Source organism: Hyposmocoma kahamanoa, unplaced genomic scaffold, assembly GCF_003589595.1.
Source record: "Hyposmocoma kahamanoa isolate Upper Pololo Valley unplaced genomic scaffold, ASM358959v1 86, whole genome shotgun sequence".
NCBI lineage: Eukaryota > Metazoa > Arthropoda > Insecta > Lepidoptera > Cosmopterigidae > Hyposmocoma > Hyposmocoma kahamanoa.
In genome coordinates, this window is record NW_020654289.1 from 3,259,566 (window position 1) to 3,280,822 (window position 21,257).

The 21,257-nt window shown below is 36.9% G+C and overlaps 2 protein-coding genes across 2 annotated transcripts in view; both read left to right on the forward strand.

Annotated features, from left to right (window-relative positions):
• Window positions 1–1,722: 1,722 nt before the first annotated feature.
• LOC113234868 lies at window positions 1,723–9,058 on the forward strand. Its single transcript, XM_026470389.1, has 4 exons — window positions 1,723–1,863; window positions 2,470–2,687; window positions 3,731–3,841; window positions 8,848–9,058. Exons 1-4 carry the CDS (start codon window positions 1,723–1,725, stop codon window positions 9,056–9,058), a joined length of 681 nt encoding a protein of 226 aa, XP_026326174.1.
• Window positions 9,059–14,358: 5,300 nt separating this feature from the next.
• LOC113234815 overlaps window positions 14,359–21,257 on the forward strand; it is a 36,938-nt gene continuing 30,039 nt past the window's right edge. Inside the window, exon 1 of the mRNA XM_026470313.1 lies at window positions 14,359–14,395. The gene's annotated coding sequence lies outside the window, so the exon portion shown is untranslated. The remainder of the gene's footprint in view (window positions 14,396–21,257) is intronic.

Consider the following 21,257-nt stretch of genomic DNA (forward strand, 5'->3'; position numbering starts at 1 on the left):
GTGTAATTTTAACGACTCACAAGTCACAACTCAAATATTACGCTTGTCTGGCCTCATCTTAAATGTTCATGACGAGATGTTTCAAGATCTTTTTACTCTGAATTATTTAATCTAAAGAATTGTTTGAGTTCCTCTTTCTACTCTTTAATAGCTCATTTTGCGTCGTCATGTGGCAGAAACTGGACTTTAATAAGAAGCCGAATGCACCGTAAATTAAGAAACTCAAAATACGCGACTTACAACTTAAAAGGTTAACCTTGACTGGCTTCACCCTAAATGCTCGCAACGAGAATATTCAAGATCTTTTTAGTTTCAATATTTTAATCAAAAAATCGCAAGAATTCCAAAATACACTACACAGTTGATACACGTAGGCTGCTTTACGGCCTTAGATATGAGCACGATTTGTCTGCAGGGACCACCCCTAATGGCAGTCACATTTTTGCGGACCCAGTGGAGGTCCTAATGCACCTAATGGAATTGCTGCGATCCGTCATCGGGGTCGCCAATTTGGTGCCATGCCCCATTGCCCGTTGTAGGTATGTGCAGATTATTTGTTAAGGAATTGGACCAAGATTAAGTTTACCTTCACGCTATTTGGAATATATTTATTTAAGAAACTAAATTACTTTAGTTTAAATGCCAAGCCTTAAGAAGTTGCCAAAATTGGGATGCTGGCAGCTTTTTTTCTATAATTGGTTTAAACCTGGAAACAATCAGCTTTTCGATCTCCTATTCGTTCTATCCGTAATTAGTGCTAAATACATAATATGTTCGTAGGTAGACGTGTAGATAACTGTTAACTAGAACGTTAGAAGTCTGGCCATGTTAGACATCTGACCTTTAAACAAGACAATGTAAGATTGTAGTAATATTGTTTTTTGAGGTTATGGTTAGCCCCCAGGTTTAGTAGCAGTAGACGTCCTTGTGAAAGAGCTCGTCCAGGGAAGTACCTACTGCCACCTTGCCTGTTTCTGCCGCCAATCAGCATGTGTGTATTACTGTGTTTCAATTTGGAAGGGTAGGAGTGCTGGTGAAATTGCAGGTACGTGAGATTTGTCAACTTATGTCTGAAAGTGACAGTGCCCCTAAGATCTGCTATTAACAGCTCTGAATGGCATTGCAACTGCTATAAATTGGCGTGTCGCTTAGCACCAGGTGCACGGTTTGTTCGTCCCGTCACTCGATATTATAAAAATACATCGATGTTCCTAGTTTTCAAATTTGGATATTTGAGTTTCCATTACAGAAGTTGAAACGTTTTTTTTAAATAGAGGTGTTTCAAGTAACCTTTTTTATTCAATTATTTTTTTCGACTAAATTGTATGTCACTTCGGAGAAAATACAAAGTAGATGCAGTTGACATACCTAACCTTAACACAATATTCTCATTTTATGCTTAGCGAAATTTGGGCTGAATAAACTCCCCTACTTACACTACACAGAACCACCAGGCTCTAGTAGTGGCTCGCTGTCCGTATCAATTAGTGACCTTTTAGCGGCATTGTACGACGTTTTAAATGAGGTGTAAATTACTTTACCCGCTATCCGACTTGACATAGTTCGTGGTAGCACATTTTGTGCCACTGGTGCTTGTTATTGAAACCTTCGCAGCATTATCTTTATGCGACAAAAGAGAAAACAGCTTTTTAGTTTCAGTAAATGTTTAAAATAAGGACCAAATATGACGGTTTATAGTTTCAAATAAGTATTATTCCAAATATGAATTGGATAGTGATTTTGATGTTGGCCGGTTGTTTTATCGAATTGAGTATCGCAAAGGACGTGCGGCGTTCTGCCAGTTCCAAAATTTTGTCAAGAAAGAAGCGATATATTACTTTTCCAGAAGGGTCCAGTTTTTCTGTAAGTAAATGCCTGTTTTATTCTAAATAAGACATTTTCTTTTTTGTCTATTAAATTATACAGGTTGTTTTTTTGAACACGAGACAAATTACAAAAGGTAATTGCTTAGGGAAAAAACATCTTAAACCAAGACGACCCTTTCAACTAGGAGAAAAAACTGCGTTCCACTCGTTTCTGTCGAGCATGTAAGAACTTTTTGTATTGAAAAGTTGATTATTTTCCACGCTTTGATAGAGTACGGCCAGGTAAGTACTGCCACGTTACCTATTTCTGCCGCCTAGCGGTAACGAGAGCGATTTTATGCTGGTGACTTGTCAACTTATGTCTCAGGGTGACGGGCGCTGTGGCAGTGCCGCCCAGATCTTTGCAATTTAAAGTTCTGCACACTGCAACTGCTATGGACCGGCGTGCGATTGTTCACACCGTCAATTGATATCATAAAAAAAGATTTTTTATTTTATTTCAAACAAAAAACAAAATAAAATCAGAACAAAAATTAATTTGGCGTAATGTTCATTGCAGGCATCGAAAGTTTCTTCACTGGGCCAGAAGAGTTTTTGTTTTACACAATTGTGGCACTAAGAGAACGTTATTTTAACCTTTCAGTGTGCCGGCTGTATGACAGTAGGTTTAATCGGGCAGCCAGCGCCTCAAACTGTTGCAGGCACCTTCACCTTCGGCCTTAATTGGGGTATAGCGTATGAACTTCCAAATGCCACAGAGACACTTAGCTATTACCACAGCAAGCACAGGCTGAAAAAACCGACGGCAATGAGAAGAAACCGACGAGAGCTGTACGAAAAGATAGAAACTATTTTGGATAAGTAAGTTTCTTAAGATTTGAACATAATAAACAACATGCGCTATTTTGTGTCTCTTCAGAGCAGAGAAACTTTATACTTAGCAAATTTGCTATTTCAATTTCAGTTTATTATGACGTATGTAAACGTATATGAAGGCCATTGAATATCACAATGTTTTACTATTATGATATTTAATTTTTTTCAACACTAAGAAAAATTTCGAACCAGTGTCATCAGCATACCAGGCCGACGCTCTGCCAACTGCGCTACGGAACGAACCAATAGACCTTACGAATTTCTATATGCTTGTTGCAGACCCCTTGTTTTTAGCGACATTTTTGTGCCGCACCGCCATCTGTTGGCAATCTATGAACGTTTTTCTTTACTCAGCCAGTTACCTTTACAGCAAGTAGCGCCTGACTAGAGGTGTCGCTTTGATAATTGTAATATAAAGTTCATTGAATATCACAATGTTTTACTGCCATGATGTTCCATTTTTTTTTGTGAAATTACTCCGCTAGTTAGTTGTAATTATTAATTTATGTATGTAAATCGAAAACTACGAAAAATTCCTCCTTGCATGTAAACGTTACTAAGGTTGTGTCTCTTTCAAAAGTTCAACTTCATGCAGTCGAGGTTTCGGCTGCGTGAAGTTGATAACGACTTCACGCAATGACGTCAACACGCGGTCAATCTGTTAGCAATCTAAAACATTAACTGACGTCACGAACATTGCCATTAAAAGTCGTAAAGTAAAATCCGTAAAACAGCACCTCCTTGTGGAAGTTCGTTCAGGGAAGTACTGCCACTGCACCTGTTTTTGTCGCCAAGCTGTAATGTGAGCATTACTGCGTTCCGGTTTTGAAAGGTGAGGATGCTGGTGAAACCATAGGCGCTTTGGACTTGTCATCTTTACGTCTCAAGGTCACGGGTGCAGTAGCAGGGCCTCTCAAATCTTTGCGATGTCTGTAATGCATGTCGCTTACCACCCGGAGCACAACGATTTCGGAGAACGACGAAAAGTTTTGAATCTTTGTATTAAATTTCAAATTTTATATTTTCAGCATGGGTTACAATGGCAGGCAGTGCATTTTGCGGACGCTATGCGAAACTACACAGCGGGTAGTCCCTCACGGCGATAACATAATCGAAGAAATGTTTAGGACTTTGTTTACGTGAGTTAATTTTGTTATTACTTGCAATTATGTTGTATCCCTTTCGGTATTCTTTATTTTTATATTCAGTTTTACGTAAGGGAAACATGATCTTCCCCTTACATATAGTCGGTTTTGTCACTAATGGAAATCACTGAAAATTCTGTTGAAAGAAAGTTATTATTTTATATCAGATAACAATGATCCATAAATTACATACCTTAAAGACTAATATACTTGTAATATAGTATAAAACAAACTGATAAACTATTTAGACGAATTACTAATTGTCAGCGACTGAAACGGGCCTCGAAATCGCCGATCAACGAGTACATAACCAAAAATAATAACGAAATAATGGCCTTACATTCATGATAACTCATCAGTGATACATCACTTATAAATATCAACTCTCGTTTGTACTGAAATTACAAATTAGAAAGCTGAAATAGTACAGCTGACTGACCTGTAACTGACCTATGTGTACGTCTCCGTATATTCCAAAAATATTCTGTAGTTATTGTAATAAAGATGATATCTCTAACAATGGCGTGCTGTTCCATTCGGTGTTGTAGGGAAAAACAGCAAAACATCTAATTACAAAACAAAGGAAATCAAATTTCATCGGTAATTAAATATTATATTTTCGTCCATTATAACAAAGCTCAAGTTAATTGGTCGATTTGAAGTTAAACAATTGACGACACCCGTCAATTGTTTCGAATTCGGGCTGGCCAATCGGAGCGCAGTTGTCACAGCAATGAAATAGCAGAATAGTTTTCAAACAAATGAAATAACATTTCATGTCTATTTCTGGTTATATACCTAATGTCGCCGATATACAACACCCTTCGGCCAAAAGTCCTCCTTCATGAAGATCGACAGAAGATCCATTCAACCCATTGATACATCCCACTGCTGGGCAAGAGTCTTCTCTCGGGTAAGGGGACTTCACGCGTCTTCCGTTGGTTGTGAACCTTCTTCGACGTGCAGGTTTATTCACGATGTTCTACTTCACCAAAAAAAATTCGCGCATAAATTCCGTGATGCGAATAAGGATTCCAACCTACGGCCTCTGCTTGAGAAGTTGTAGATCAGGGCTGCCACGACTTTTTTCCTCACCACACGAATTAAAATTGACGTTGTGGTGGTCATGGTCTGATGCGTCTGTCTTATGTCGTCCATTGGCATAGCGAATGACTGTATTGTCACTTCCTTCTATTGCATCATTGCTTTCGAGCACGTAAATAAACAAATAAATAAATAACGCAAACACTCATAGCTCCACACTAAGGAAAACCTGTATCGTGTACCATGGACACACTCCTAGACAACAACGAATTGCACCCAAACTCACGAGATAAATAAATGTAAGCCATACAAATATTTCACTCGGCCCGAAAATCCAACCCCGACCATTGCGTGGCAGACCAGCATGGTAACCGTCCGGCCATGGAGGCAAGTAAATAACCACTTCAATTATCTGTCTATCTCGAAGGCCAGCCTGACGTTTAATGACGACTTGGTGAAAGTTTTGAAAATGTCCTAAATGCGGACAGCGCAAGACCGATTGTTGTGGCGATCTTTGAGGAGGCCTGTGTCCAGCAGTGGACGTTCTTCAACGTGAGGAGGATGATGTTGATCATTGACTATGAGGTCATGCCAGGCCAGGTTTTTCGGTTAGGAGACAGAATTTTTTTGTAGCATTTTTACATCTGATTGAATTGCCTAAGTAGGATAAGCCGTTTTCTCCTATTTTTCCGTTATAGAAGAATTAACTTTTTCAATCTAATTTAACAACATTTTCTCATTGAAAATAAAATACTGTATCCTTGTTGAAAATCCTAACATAATTGAGTTAAGACAAATTACAAGTCTGCCTACAAAGCTAAAAGGGTATTCACGTTATACAAGGTGAAATAATATATAGTTTAATTTCATAGGTAAGGAAATAATACTTGAAACCGTCACCTTACAACTGCCTCCGTGGCCAAACGATTACCATGCCGGACTGCCACGCAGAGGTCCTAGGTTCGATTCCCGGGTCGAGAGAAATATTTGTATGGCCTACATTTATTTCTCTCGTGAGTTTGGGTGTAATTTGTGGTTGTCTATGTGTGTGTCCATGGCACCCGTGACACAGGGTTTCCCTAGTGCGGGGCTATGTTGAGTGTGTGCGTTATTTATTTACCTTGTTTAAACATTACTTGTCATTCATAAGGCAGTTCCCATGAAAAGAATGAGTAAGAAACTTCAGGGGTTGTCTAGGAGTTGCTCTTTAGATTTTCGTGGTTATTTTTTTATTTCGTGGTCAGGCTTGTTTTTCTATCAGTAATTTCTTGTTCTGGTGACGTGTTTGTCCCGTTACTTATCACGTATCATAAAAAAGTAATAAATTGTATAATTGACACTTTTTGTGAAATAACCGCACCAGTTTCTTATGATTATCCTCAATCTGACGGGACTTGAACCCATCACCTCTAATACCAACTGAGCTACAGTACAAGTTATCGAGTTGACGAAATTATCTTACGTGTTTTTGATATAGATCTTAATAAATTGTACGTTTAACCTTTCTAAAATACTCTAAAAGTAGTGGAGATAATATAAAATCTATCTTTTGGGTCTATGGCTAAAGAGCCAATTTCGCGATTCACTGTTTCTTAGTTCATTTTTACATGTTACAGAGGGTAACAACAATACGTTTAGAATTTCAAAATGTTCATGACTCTGAATTTTATCCGGAAATTAGAACTGGCGGACGTGTACCATCATCGTCTACGTCTTCATTTTCTAGCGGAGAATGTGGGAATTCTGAAACCAGTTTTCAGTAGCACTAGAGCTCCTTGTGAAAGAGTTCGTCCATGGAAGTACTGCCAACTTACCTATTTCTGCCGCCGAGCATAAATCTGAGCATTGCAGTGTTTCGGTTTTGAAGAGCCAGGACGCTGGTAAAAGTACAGGCACATTGGATCTGTCATTTTACGTTACTTATGTGTCGGAGTGTGAGGGAGGGTTCCTATCGAGGTGGCCTGAGTGCCCAGGTGGTTCTTCAGAAATACTGACCATGGTGGATACTCATTACATTTAGAAGAGATCGAAAACAAAACGCTGCACGAAAAGTATATATACTTCGTTTACAGCCAGGTGTTTGGTGTAGACGGCAGTATTGTGGAGTTGTCTTGCGCCCAGCGACCCGTTCTCGAATGTCTCTCCTAGCAAACAGTAGAACACTCACGACCATTATAAATAGGAACGTACAATGATGTTATATATTAACGTACAAATTTCTTAATGAATAAATGAAAACTATATTCAAATATGAAAGCCGTCTTAGGGCGAAAACGACTCGCCAACAGCCTTGTTGCCATTCAGTCAATGTGACCGTCAATGTGCGGGGCGTGACGCGGTATTTAAAGCTAGGGAGGGACGGAGAGTGTCCATTGTCGTTACTTTTTATTGTCTGACTTGGTATCTTAAAATTAATTATTTAAATATAAATAAATTATTTGCTAATTTCGTTCGTGGAATCTTTACACTTATCTTCTAATACGTTGTCATTTTGCAAATGTGCATTGTATACTGAATATGCTTAATAACAAAAGAAAATGATCAGGAAGACAATACCTAAGTCCTTGTCAACTGGCAAAGATTCCCGTTTAGACACCCAAGTTTAATTTTGGACACAAGTAGCTGCCAGACTTTTGGTCACACGAGACTTCAACGAGGCAAAGTAAGCTTGACTAATTACACTACATGTATTACACATGTCACCCTGTACCATTTTTCACTGCTGAATTTAATCTGTTCAGGGTACAGTACGCTATTTTCATAATTGGTTGGGATTTCACAATCCTACGAGCGTTTAGTGATACGAGTGGTTTCTAATTTATCAACAACTAAATTAATTACTACAAAAGTACATACACAGTAACATAGGAATACAACCACACATGCTTGTATGTGCAAAACAGAGCAAATATACAAACGCAGACATTCGACATCGTGTTTTTTGTCAAATTTATTGTTTACATTTATTTGTTTTAAATTAAAAGTCAATGTAAGTCAGAATGAGCGAGCCCTCCTTACGAAAATATTTAAACGTAAGTTATGCCTCCTGTGATTTTAATATTTTTATCTTATTTACTTTATACAAACTATGGTTCATACGATACACTACGGTTGTAGTATCTGTATATTATGTCATACCTGTTCATTCACGCATGGAATGCATAAATATTCCACATTAGTCACGAGTTAACATATAAACATTGTATGTTGTAAATTAATACACACTCGCGCATGCATATGCACCTGTACCCGCGCACACATGCACGCACGCATGCACACACGCACGCACGCACGCACGCACGCACGCACGCACGCACAAACCCGCCCAAACAAAACAAAACAAAGCAGCAATACATACATAAATTCGTAGTCTGTAGAGTAAAATAAGTAGTAGCTCTGTTGGGAAAGGGATAGCCTATGCAAAGCCATATGTTGGAATTATAACATGGGTGACGGGCGCAGTGGCAGAGCCCCTCAGATGTTTGCAATTTTGTTAACGATGATGTTTGAAAGCTCTGAGTGGCACTGCAACTGTTATGGACAGGCGTATTCTAAAGAAACCAACATTTTGGGCCCTTTACTGGTCTCATAGCAACGGTTGATTCAGACGGTACAGTCAACCATTAATGACTTGACTTTGCCGTGGTAGCGTAATGGTTTGACCTACTTCAAGCAGAGGCCGTTCGAGTCCAGGCTTGCACCTCAGAGGTTTTGGAATTTATGTGTGAAATTTAATTGATAACGAAGAAAAACGTCGTTATGAAATCTGCACATCGAAGACGGTTCACGACCTTTGGAAAACGTGTAAAGTCCCCAATTCGCACGAGGGTTTAGGCTAAGAGGAGAACCGTGCTCGACAGTGGGATATGTAAATGGGTTAATGTTGTTGTCGATATGAGTTTGAGCAACTTGAAATTTCTTCAAACAATACAATAATGTATTCTTATTGATTACAGGTTTCCAGTGTCCAAAGTTATTCCCTCCGAGCCCGTCGAGCATCAAATATACGACTCAGCCCAACGCCTTGGCAAACTCCTGGACAGCTGCGACCAGTATATGTGTCCTCTATCACTTGTGGACTTGGTTCAAGGATATTATAATGCTCCTGCATCAAATGTTGATACCGTTTTCAACTCTTGGGCGCTTTTTAATAACAATTTTGGATAGAATAAAGTTTAGCGCTCTTGTCTTACACTTGTTTTCTTTTTCGTTTTAAAGAACTGTAGCGGCTTTGGAGACGACTCCAGGACCCCGATTCAGAACTCTTCGATATCTTAACCGAAGGATATCGTTCTCGAATCGAAGGGCGCTTTCCGAGCTATTCAGAACATTCCGAGTTAAGCATTCGATTCACATTCGTTATCCAACAGCGTTTGCGGAGTTAGTCGGCGAATATAGATTATAAGAAAAAATAAATCCTTCTATATACATTTTTAAAACTTTAAAGGCCTTAAAATATAGGAATGCATTGGTCTCGCATTAAAATAAATTAATAAAATTTAACAAAATCCAGATTTTATTTAAATAATAAAAGATTTTTATATTACATTCTTGATTTGTAAACAATAGGACCGAAGTAACTTTCATTCGTTGACTGTGTTCTGAATAACGTTTGTAGCCTTTGCCGGTCGAGAAGTACGTGTCATCGTACGAGAGTGGCGTCATTTTGATTCGGTTTCGAATACGACAGTTTGACGTTTCGGTTATAGTGAATAAAAATGAAAAGAAATCGCACGATATCTAATCGAATCTGTCGATAACAGAGTTATCGTAAGGTACTGAATCGACCTGCAGGTCCATTGCATCCCAGCGCTACTTTTAACTAATCATATTTTAAAACAAATTCATATACTTAATGGGATGACTCGACGGCTAGCAGTTATTTTTCTTAACGTATTAGCTTACGCTTACATTAGAGGAATGCTGCCAGTATTTTGAGATACCTAGAATGTATACTGTTCTACGCCTATCGTTGCAGAAACACACCATGTGAACTGGTTACTGGTTAATTTATTTCTCCCGCAACCTTTTCCTAATCATCGAGACACTTACAAATGTCCAAGGGGTAATTTAGTAGCTCCTTGAGAAAGAGTTCATCCAGGTAAATACTATCACTTTACCTATTTCTGCCGCTGTAATGGAGCTTTAATATGTTCCAGTTTTGAAGTTGGGTGCGGGTGAAATTACAGACACATGGGACTTGTCAACTTATACCTCAGGGTAACTGGCGTAGTGGCAGTACCCGTCAGAACTTTGCGATTTAAAGCTCTGAGTGGCACTGCAACTTCTATGGACAGCCGTGTCGCTTACCACCAGACGCACGACTTGTTCGTTCCGTCACTAAGTATTTCCGATTGCGGATATCGACATAATGAAGCGATCTGTCTCAGGCGTACAGCGTTGCCTTCCGTATCTCCGTCTTCGGATATGTTCATTAATTTCCTGGTACTGATGGATCACTCGCCAAATGGAAAACCGGATTAAGTTCAGTTGCTGAACAACGTCAGAACGTTGTGTCTCTGATTGCAGTAGTGCAATCGCTTGAAGGGCTTCATCAGCACTGGAGTGCATGTTAGGATACCTTTACTTACTTAGACTGTTTAAGTGTGTTCTTGTTGAAGTTTGGATAGTAAATGACCTATAATTAACCTAAAACCGCCGCAACGGTTGTAATAGCTGGCTAGTGAGTATCCGGCTTAGATATTTCCACGTTTTTATTGAATGTCACAATATTTTACCATGATATTCAATTTTTTTTTTGTGTGATTGCTCCACTAGTTTGTTATAATTATTAATACAAAGATCGAATACTCAGAAAAATTCCTTCGATCCGGCCGGATTCGAACCAACGTCTCCTAGCAAACCGTGCCAGACACGGAACGAACCAGCGGACCCTACGATTTTTTCTATGCGCTTGTGGCAGATCTTTGTTTTTGTTTTTTAACGGCTTTTTAAACACTAGCGCCTTCTGTAAGAATTTGATTTCTTTACGCGTAGCTAGTTTTGCTTAAAAGGGTTATTTTTCTTCATATAAATAACAGCATAATTTATATCGAGTTCTTAGGTTTTCGCGATTGTTACACATAGGAAATGAAACTATTTTTCCGGATTTAAATCGCGTATATTTGTTTTTTCAATCAAACCGACGTTTCGGGCCCTTTACAGGTCCTTTACTTTATTCAATAAAGTTTGACAAACCCCAGGTCCTTGCAAAAGAAGTCCGTTATTTGCACAGGATGCTGGGAGAGGCCATTGAATTTAAAAAACATCCTAATTTCAACAGGGAAGATGGTTTCTCCGTACCACCAGTTTGGGATCCAGTATTTCCTCTAATGAAAAATCCCAAACAGACATAAGACTGCAGTACTAATTAATATGTTTTAGTTTATTCTAATTTCTATTAATAATTAATAATAAATTAAACTTAATAAAAATTCATTCAATAAAATAATTTGTAAAACTTAATGTAGCGTAAATTGGAATGTTTTCTTTGTAAAATTAAAAAGAAGGTATTTAATTAATAACTATTGTAACTATAGTGAAAAAAATAGGGTGGTTTGCATTAATATTAGACATAACTGGTTGAAGACTGTACCACCTCAGTCAACCGTGACCATGGGACCTGTAAAGGGCCCGAAACGTCGGTTTGTTTGAAAAAACAAATATACGCGATTTAAATCCGGAAAAATAGTTTCATTTCCTAAGCATAATTTATATTCACATAAGTTTTTAAAAACTTTCTTGAACCGGGAATCGCATCAACTAAAAATGCAAAAAAATAAAGTCTCACTTTTCATTATACCAATGGATAGGATCAATCAGTACAGAGTACTAAAAAAACCGACCTCAAAAGTACTTGGAATTAGATCTATTTGCCAAGGTTTTTTGAAATCGGTCACCGGAAAGTGCGCAAACCCGGATTCATCCCCTATACGGAACTTGACACGGTAGATAATAGAAATCAGTTCTCACTACTCAAAGTATGTCGAGAGAAAAATGCCTAGAATTAGAGAATAGCAAAATCAACCATTAAAATAATTGCTCCTTATAATAAAATTTAGGCGCTATTTATAAAAATGAATCTTCATGCGTGAACTGCCACTCTTAGAGAGATTTTCTTCAAAACTAAATGGGACCACTATGGAAGTACCCCCTTTCCAACAAAAAAAGAATCATGAAAATCGGTGCACAAATACCGGAGTCATAGCGTAACATACATTAAAAAAAAACATACAGTTGAATTGAGAACCTACTCCTTTTTTCAAGTCGGTTAATAATAAGGATAAAATCTTTTCACTAAGCATTGGGCCTTAGTATTAAAGATAATCATGAAATCTAATATTAATGTAATTAATATTAAAATCGACTCTAACATGAAATAGATGAATCTTTTGCTATAGCCTATAATGGTAAAAAATGCCGAGCAAAAAGGATAATATAACAATATAAAATACATTTCATAAGCCACAAATTAAAAAAAAAACGTTTCACTCAGTATTCCAAGGATCGCTTATCAAATAATCTTTGTAAACGTTTTCGTTTGAATGTTGCCAAAGAGATTTTTCAAAGATCTTCAAAATTGCAATTTTTCTTTCTTTAAAAAATTGTTTGAGCTCCTTTTTTCTACTACTTACACAATCGCAAAAATTGCAGCATACACAACGTAATCCACACACAAAGGCTGCTTTACAGCCTCAGACATGAGTACCATTGTCCCCCAAGACCACCGTTAATGGCAAGTACATTTTTGCGGACCCAGTGGAGGTGCTAATGCACCTAATTGAATTGTCGCGATCCGTCATCGGGGTCGCCAATTTGGTACTATACCCCATTGCCCATTACAGGCATGATTAGAAAATTGTCAACCTTTGGAACTTCTATTCGTTTATGACGTTAATTTCTGTTAGGTACATAACATTTGACGTTAGAAACGAATGACCATTTCAATCAGTTCACGTCTTAGGTAATGGCGCGGTGAGTGGTGCAATGCCTTTGGTCTGCTCTATTATTCCGCCATTACCTCTATTGCTATACCAGACTGATCGTTCTTGTTATTTTAAAGTATACAAGAAATCTTTTCTCATAAATAACCAAGCACATAGGAAAATTGGCATAGCGTGGTTTGCTGGAAGACGTTGGTTCGAATCCAGCCAGATCGGAGGATGTATTTGTAAGTTTTCGATATTTGTATCAATAATTAAAACAAACTAATGGAGTAATTTCACAAAAATTATTGAATATCATTGTGGTCAAACATCGTGACATTCAATAAAGGGCTCATTGAAAATCAGTGGCACAGTCAGTTATGGCTGTGGCAGACGCTGAATGAAGTCCTTTTTCGTACGCCACAACTGCAAAAATGACAGTACAATTTGTAGTCGTCATATTTTGTTTTTTTTTTGCTTTTTCTCTGTTTTTGTCTTTTATGTAATTTTTTTGTACTTGTATTTTTTAATTTGTTTATTAATTATTTTTGTAGTAAAAAAATAAAAAAATTAATAAACTTTAACATTATACAATAAATCATTACTAAATTTAAATTATACTTATATGGTAATATACCACAAAGTCGAAAATTTTTTTGTCCGAAGTAACGTTTGTTCGAATATTCATTACACCGAAAACCCAATTATAACGAAACCGTTGTTCTTTCAGGATGTGTAGGATGTTTATCGCAAAGACAGGATTAGGTTCGGTTAGGTTAGGTTAAGTTAGTTTTAAAAGAAGAAAAAAACATTTTCCTCTCAAAATTACTTTCGAGGTTATGAAAATTCAAGCAAACGTTATTTCTGGAAAATGACATTTCGGATTACTGATAGGTAACCCACAAAATGTGATAATACTTTTTCTTTTATAACTTTTTTAGCTTTGTGTTCGGAGTTTGTGGAGAGATCTCACAAACTTCATCTATGAAAGTAAGTAAAATGGTACACAACTAAGCTGAATATTAGCCGAAGATTTATTTTAGTACACAATGAAAGGTTCCAACGGTGGAAAAGCCTTTTACCCTCACAGTTTTAGCGTTCTAGAGATTTATGAAAACATATATCACGGTTGCGGCTTAAAGAACTACTAATGGTTTTCATGAACTTTTCACTTTTACTCAACTTCATTTCAGTGTCCTTAGAACTCTTTTTAAATCAAAAAGATTGAATTAAATTGGTGCCATTTGATTGGATACGAATGGTCCCTAGCATAAGCCACTAAATAATATCGTGTTCGAAAGTAATGACACATTAAATTTAGAGATTTTACCGCTCGAGATTTTAGACTCGGACATATTAACTAAAATAACGGACATTAGAAGTAGTGTGCAATCCTGCATATGACTTTAATAGAAAATGAAGCAAGAACAGTTAGTTTCTCTGCGCCCGCAGCCGTACTGAGTGATCGGGCTGCCAGGGCTTTGTCGCGCAGTTTCCGTCGAGTCACCGCCGCGGAATCTCATGATTAAGGACCACGAATTGGTTCGAAACATGTCCAGCAAAAATTCGACTTAAATACGTGAGTTAGCCGTTATATTAGTTAAAAATAACAAGCTAAAGTTTTGTAGATCGGGCGTAAAGAACCTGAAGTGCCAAATAGTATTTTTTACTACCGACTGTTGTACAGAGGATAACGCTCTTAATTTGGCATTTAAAATGTTAAATAAAAAACAAACGACGATAAGATAAGTCTTACATTAGCTTACATTACAGAGACTGTCAGTTACCATTGCGTGATTTTAAACATACCAAAGCAATGTTTGTGAAAACATATAAATTCTAAAATATGGACTTAAGATCCATTACCTCGCCACCTACAGAGTTATAAAACTATTTACAAACATAATACGGATGACTTCAAAATAAATCTTGACCTGTTGATTCCTCTCATGGATCTGAACAACTTCTACAATGGACCTTTCAGAAAAAGACGCAAAATCAGCGTTTACCAACTTTTGATAAGTAGTAGTACAGTAACTGCTTTTACACTACTATGTAACAGCGATTAGAATTTATAACAGACTTCCAATGAAAATGAAATGTTTAAATGGTGATAAATTTAAAGCTTATTTAAAAAAATGGTTAATTGACAAAGTTTTTTACAATCTTAACGAATTTTATATAAAGACATCAAATATTTGACAATTGTATAACTAACTTAATTATAATTTTAATTTTTGACATTTAAGTTGTAATAAATTTTAATTGAATTGTAATTTTAAGACACCGTACGCCTGATTTGGGTAAGAATTGTAGATCTAATCACTTGTAAGTAACACCTGTATTTTACCAATTCATACAATAAATGTTTCTGATTTCTGATTTCTTACAACAACAATACTACCTTAAATGGCTTTAGTTGATTCCGCGTAACATTGAAAGTGTCGAATTAATCACTTTGCAAAAAGTATATAGTAAAATTTAGAATACACACTGATTACTATACAGTGTGAAAATACAATTCCTAAAAATTTTCACGATAGAAAAAAAACACAAAGCTCAATAGGTACTTTACATAAACCAATGATTTTTTCAAATTTAATGGCTTTAGTGAAAAAATTAACCGATATTTCGGTACTAATACTACGTTGTATAATGTACAAGAAAAAAATTATTTCGAGCTGAGGTAGGATCGACTCATAACACAACTTGTTAAATTTCATGACGTCGACTAGTAAAATTCACAATCTCAAAACAAAATACAATGGAATTTTAATAGGATAAATAAAACACTTCGCATCTTTTTCTCTCTGCACTTATCGTTTATTAGTACATTGCAAATATCGGGAGATTTTTATTTATCTTTAAGAGGGAGTAGAGGAAAAATTCCTAATCTTCGATTTGATTTTAGAGGGGTATAGCCACTTTAAAGTAAAAAATAAAATATTGTATGAGTAACTACACGACATATTCTAGCATAGACATTAATCAGAAACATAAAACAATAAAGTTTCCTCGATAGATAAAAATCACGAAATGACCTCTAATTTTCACGTTTTTTCGATTTATCCTCGAAATGCTACAGGTTATTAGGATAAAAATTAGATAATTATAATTATTAATACAAAGATCGAACACTCAGAAAAAACACTCAGAAAAAATTCCTTCGATCCGGTCGGATTCGAACCGACGTCTTCTTGCATACCGTGCCAGACGCTATACCAACTAAGCCACGGAACGAACCAACGGACCTCACGAATTTTTCTATGTGCTTGCGTCGTGTCTTTGTACTTGGTCTTTCAACGACTTTTTAGTCGTAGCGCCATCTATGAGAAATCTATTACAGATTTATCACCCAGTTAGTACCTTTACAGCTACCAGTCCTAGCGAGAGATGTCGCTATTCACTGTATTAATTAAATTTTTATTGAATTGATATTCAATAATTTTTTGTGAAATTACTCCACTAGTTTGTTATAATTATTAATACAAAGATCGAACACTCAGAAAAAACACTCAGAAAAAATTCCTTCGATTCGGTCGGATTCGAACCGACATCTTCTTGCATACCGTGCCAGACGCTATACCAACTAATGCGCAAAATTCAACATCTCCTGTCGCATGTCACGCGAACTTTAGGCATATATTTGTTTCACAAATTTGGGCGGAGCCAACATCAAAACTTTTTTGTCATGCTCCCTCTTAATGCAATGGTTTTAAAGTATAAATTGTATTGTCACCTCTCACGGTCATACTTGAATCTCATTTAAACAACGGTATTCATAGTAGTGGTGTCAAGTTCCGACAGCGTGGCCATATCTGTGTTGGGATAGGATACAAGGAGATCAAACTGCTGAAACGAGTTTCAAAGTAAACTATATTCTCATTGCATTTGAATAAAGTTGATATGAGGTAAATATTTGAAATTGGTTAGGGCACAAGTTTCCTACAAGCAAAAGTTACAACAGTCCACTACGCAGGCGTTATCCGGGTAAAACTTAATAAAGGCAACAATCTTTTCCGATTTTGCTGTAATGATATATGTAGTGTTTCTATGACTATTAGTATGGGGATAAACAAGAGCTAGAAATATGAAAAGGTTGAGAAGAAAATTCTGTTGACTGTTGATCGTCTTACTGAAGATAACCACGGATAGAGCGGGAATCGCACGGCAAGATGATGAGTTCTCTTTTTTGAACATTAATTATTGTTTCTGGCCTGCTAACGACGAGTGAGACACACGATATGTTGCGTAGACGTGACACGTGAGCGGTGATGCTGCGTTGTACTCACAGACATAGTTGTACTACATACAAATAGAAATACATACCATATGGTGCGTTACGTCGGACAAGGGGCCATGAGACGAAGCGGGCAAGGGATTCTTACATTTTTATTCTATATTCCTCTAAATTCCATTTTGGCGTTATTTAAAAGTTACGACCTTAAGCCGAAAAAAAATAATTGAGAAACTGGAAATGTAATAAAAGTTATATTAAAAACGAAATCTTATAAAATCTGTGACAAAAATTCGCCATTTTCTTAAGTTTCCAAAATCACCGAGTAACTTTTTTGAAATGCTTATTTTGATAGCTGAGACTTGCTACAAAGTGCTACAAAGGCACGTCAGGATACAAATACTATGAGATAAAAGGTGAACGACTTTTGAATGGTTTTTTGAATGGTCAACGTAAACTGCATGGAACCTGCATGCTACGAATTCGACAAACTACCACAGGCGAGGCGTGAACATTTTCTGAAAGCTTTCACTTTTTGAAAAAAACAAAAAACACTCACAAAAATTTATTTTCCCTTTAAAAAAGCGCCTTGGCGACATTTAAGGCCAAACACTTATTAGCACACAAGATACTAGTTCACTTCATTTCATTGGTTAACTTATTCTACAGATAAAATAACTATAGTTTTTATACTTATTTACTAAATTTTATGCTGCCCGTGGCAATACGAAAGTTTGATAGTAAACAAAGTCATGAATGTTAGGTGTTAATTACCTACGAATTACCATGACCTTTTTCATACATTCTTTACGTAGCCCTATTAAAAAGAAATACCCAAATACATATAGATACATAATGTGTAACAGCATTTATCCTTAAGGTTTAGAAAACACATATTAACCATATTTTGTATTAATTTGCTATTACAATAATTTTGTAAGAAAGGTTTGTAAAACTTGAATGTATCTCGCAAAGATTCAGACGATAAACAAATTTAACTGTAAAGTGATGAAATAAGGTTTAAATTAACGTGAACGCTATTCGATTACCCGATCGCTATTACCCGATTTATCCCTGCTTCTTGGCCGCCATTTCTTAATAAATAAATAATAATAATAAACAACGCATACACTCATAGCCTAAACTAAGGAAACTCTGTGTCGTGGACCAAGGACACACACATAGACAGCCACAAATTACACCCAAACTTACGAGAGAAATAAATGTAGGCCATACAAATGGGAGAAAAATCCCAGCCTTGGAATCGAATACAGGACCTCTGCGTAGCAGACCAGCATGGTAACCGTTCGGCCACAGAGGCAGTTAAATTGAGTTTTTAAGATATCCAGGATCAGCAAAAAGAGATTTACGACTCCTTCTAATCTTTTTTTTAAATATCTTATTTAGTTTCAGTTTTATTGATAAGCAAAATCAGGGTAATTGAAATTTTTTTAGGTGACAATATGGCGAAAGTTAGTTTTGTTTATTATTTATTTATAACATACACACCTTATAATAAGTAAAGTATAAATAAAGCGAAACCGCATAAACCTATTAAAGATATTTCTGTAGAGCACTGCATATCATATTGCCAATAATAAACACAAAAATCCGATCACAAAAGTTTGCTTATCAGTTTTTTTCGATTTCCGATTCTGACTTCTTGGTGACAATAGAACTGTTACGGACTTCTTTGTACATTTTTTTCTGGTTTGTTTCCATGGTTACGGTGATGTGTTGATTACATGTATTAAGTCAAAGAAAACAAAAGGGCAAATGTTTTTAAAATTTGCGATAACCGAAACAAATCCAGAACAGCATCGTCTGCATCAGGGACTACTTCGAGAGTATACCCTTTCAAACAAAAAAAAAGGATTTTCAAAATCGGTCCACAATTGACGGTGAAATTGGAAAATATACATAAAACCTTAGAATAATAACGCAAAGAATGATAGTTTCATATCAAACGAACTGTCACAAGTGAGGCAAAAATCAAATTCTAGTTTTAGTAGTAGGTTAATTTTCGGTTTTAGTAAATATTTATATAAAAATACAAGTTGAAACGCGTTACTTCCTTGTGGAATGTGATGTTAGTATCTATTTTATGTTTGTCTGACGTATTTTTACACTTATTTACCACACGTTTCGTCATTTTTAGCTAAAATTCTTGAGCTGGTCGCGGTGCAAGTTGACCTTGAGCACTGAAGGCCCGCCCGCTCGTGTAGGCCCATTGGGCGCGCTTCAATTTGCCTCACTTAGCGCGTGCGGACTAGGTTTCTATGCATTATTATTCTAAGCATAAAACATACATACGAACATATAACCTCCTCCTTTTTCTGAAATATGTTAAACCCACCCAACAGACCGGTTGCGTTCGTCATTGATGACATGATTAATTTTTTGTGGAAGTCTGATGAAACCTTTGTGTCTGTCATAAATGTTATACTGTATGTTCAATTTTAAAAATAGTAAATTAGTCTGTTTGTAAGTTAGTTAGATAGTGTAGTAAAAGTAGTAGGTAGGTAGTGAAATGCAAAAGCGTTAGTTATGACAAGGAAGGCACTATTGAAGACTTTGGCCATAATGGCTTGCTACTGGAGAAAATCAACGTGAGTACACGCTTAGTGGGAGGCTCTTTCTCTTCCGCCATACTGAATTAAAGTCATCACTGGTTGTGACGGTAATACGGTGTAGCGTGTCATTTTCGTGTCATGTTGCGACCTAGTTCGACCTGTAAAATGGCGAGAGCGAAGCGTCAGACATGTCAAGGAGAAAGACGATTTCGCACCTTTGTTTGGTGTAATAAAGCCACATCTGCAAAACTTTTCAGGAGAAGATATTTGAAGATTCTTAGAATTAAATAACTTGATATTCTTTTATCTTTATATAGGAGAGTGAAAATTTCATATAATACACACATGGTTTCATGTTGTTCGGATTATTTTAATGATTTTTATGTGATATAAACACTTTTGACGTAGGGTAAAACCGGGTTACGTGCCCCACTTTTTGAAAGGGCCTCCTAATTTAAAAATTATTAGTTTACCGTGAATAATTCCTATGGATATAACTAGTTTAACCATTTATATTATATTAAGACTTGATTTTATTGATGTATATACACACATCAAAAAAAGTTTGCGATCACTTCGAAAAACTGAAATCTTTTTTGTTACTATAGATTATATTATGATTTTTTCTTCTTTTTAGATTCTTTATTTAAAAATAAATTAGAACATAAAACAATGACCCCGTTCAATTGTTTTTTCATATAAAAAGGCTTTCAGTCCTAGCTTACGCTCATTCAGAAATCTGATTTAGTCAATTATAAGCGATTCAAGATATTTTTCGCGGAAAGTTGTGATTGAAAAAATTCCAAGAGGATTATCAGAGGTTTTACGAGCTAAAATAGTAACTTTGAGGGAAGAAGGATACACCACGAGAGTAATAGCACGCAGACTTGCTATATCCCAATCCTGTGTCATGGCTACGTTGCAGAGGTATCACGGAATGGGCAATTTAGCTGACCGACCCCGCAGCGGTCGCCCAACTGTTTTGACAGCTGCCCAAAAGCGCTATATTAGATTGCTGGCAGCCCGTGATCCAACAATCAACGCCACTAAAATAAAAGCAGAAGTCAGGGCCGCCTCTGGGCTTGAAGTTAGCACGCAGACCGTTCGCAATTGCTTGCACCAGCCTGGATTACGAGCACGGAGATCTTGGCGAGCTCCGCTCAATTCCCGGCAACGTCAACAACGAAGATTGCAGTGGGCTAGACTTCGGCAAAATGAAGAAGGTGAGGACGAAAACATTTGGCAAAACTGTCTCTTCGTTGACGAATCCCGAATCAGCACTCATCCAGATAACCGACGTGTCCGTGTCTGGAGAAGACCAGGCGACCGTGAAAGACAAAGAACTGCCACTGGAACAGTTCAGCAAGGCGGAAAATCGGTGTCCTTTTGGGGTGGCATTATGATTGGAGCTAGAACGCCTTTGATCCCGTATCGGGGCTTCATGACAGCAGACATGTACAAAGCAGTTGCTATTGATGATATCGTCAGACCATTCCGAGTAAACCATGGGCACCAATTTGTACTGGTCGATGATAATGCGCCCGCACATCGAGCTCAACGAGTCAATGCTGCTCTTCAAGAATACGATATCACACGATTAGACTGGCCTGCCGGCTCGCCCGACTTAAACC

Excerpts from the sequence above, each read along its gene's own strand:
- LOC113234868 (XM_026470389.1), top strand. The coding sequence starts at position 1,723 with ATGAATTGGATAGTGATTTTGATGTTGGCCGGTTGTTTTATCGAATTG. Across the intron at positions 1,864-2,469 it reads CAGAAGGGTCCAGTTTTTCT|TGTGCCGGCTGTATGACAGT; the intron begins GTAAGTAAATGC and ends TTAACCTTTCAG. Across the intron at positions 3,842-8,847 it reads ATGTTTAGGACTTTGTTTAC|GTTTCCAGTGTCCAAAGTTA; the intron begins GTGAGTTAATTT and ends TATTGATTACAG.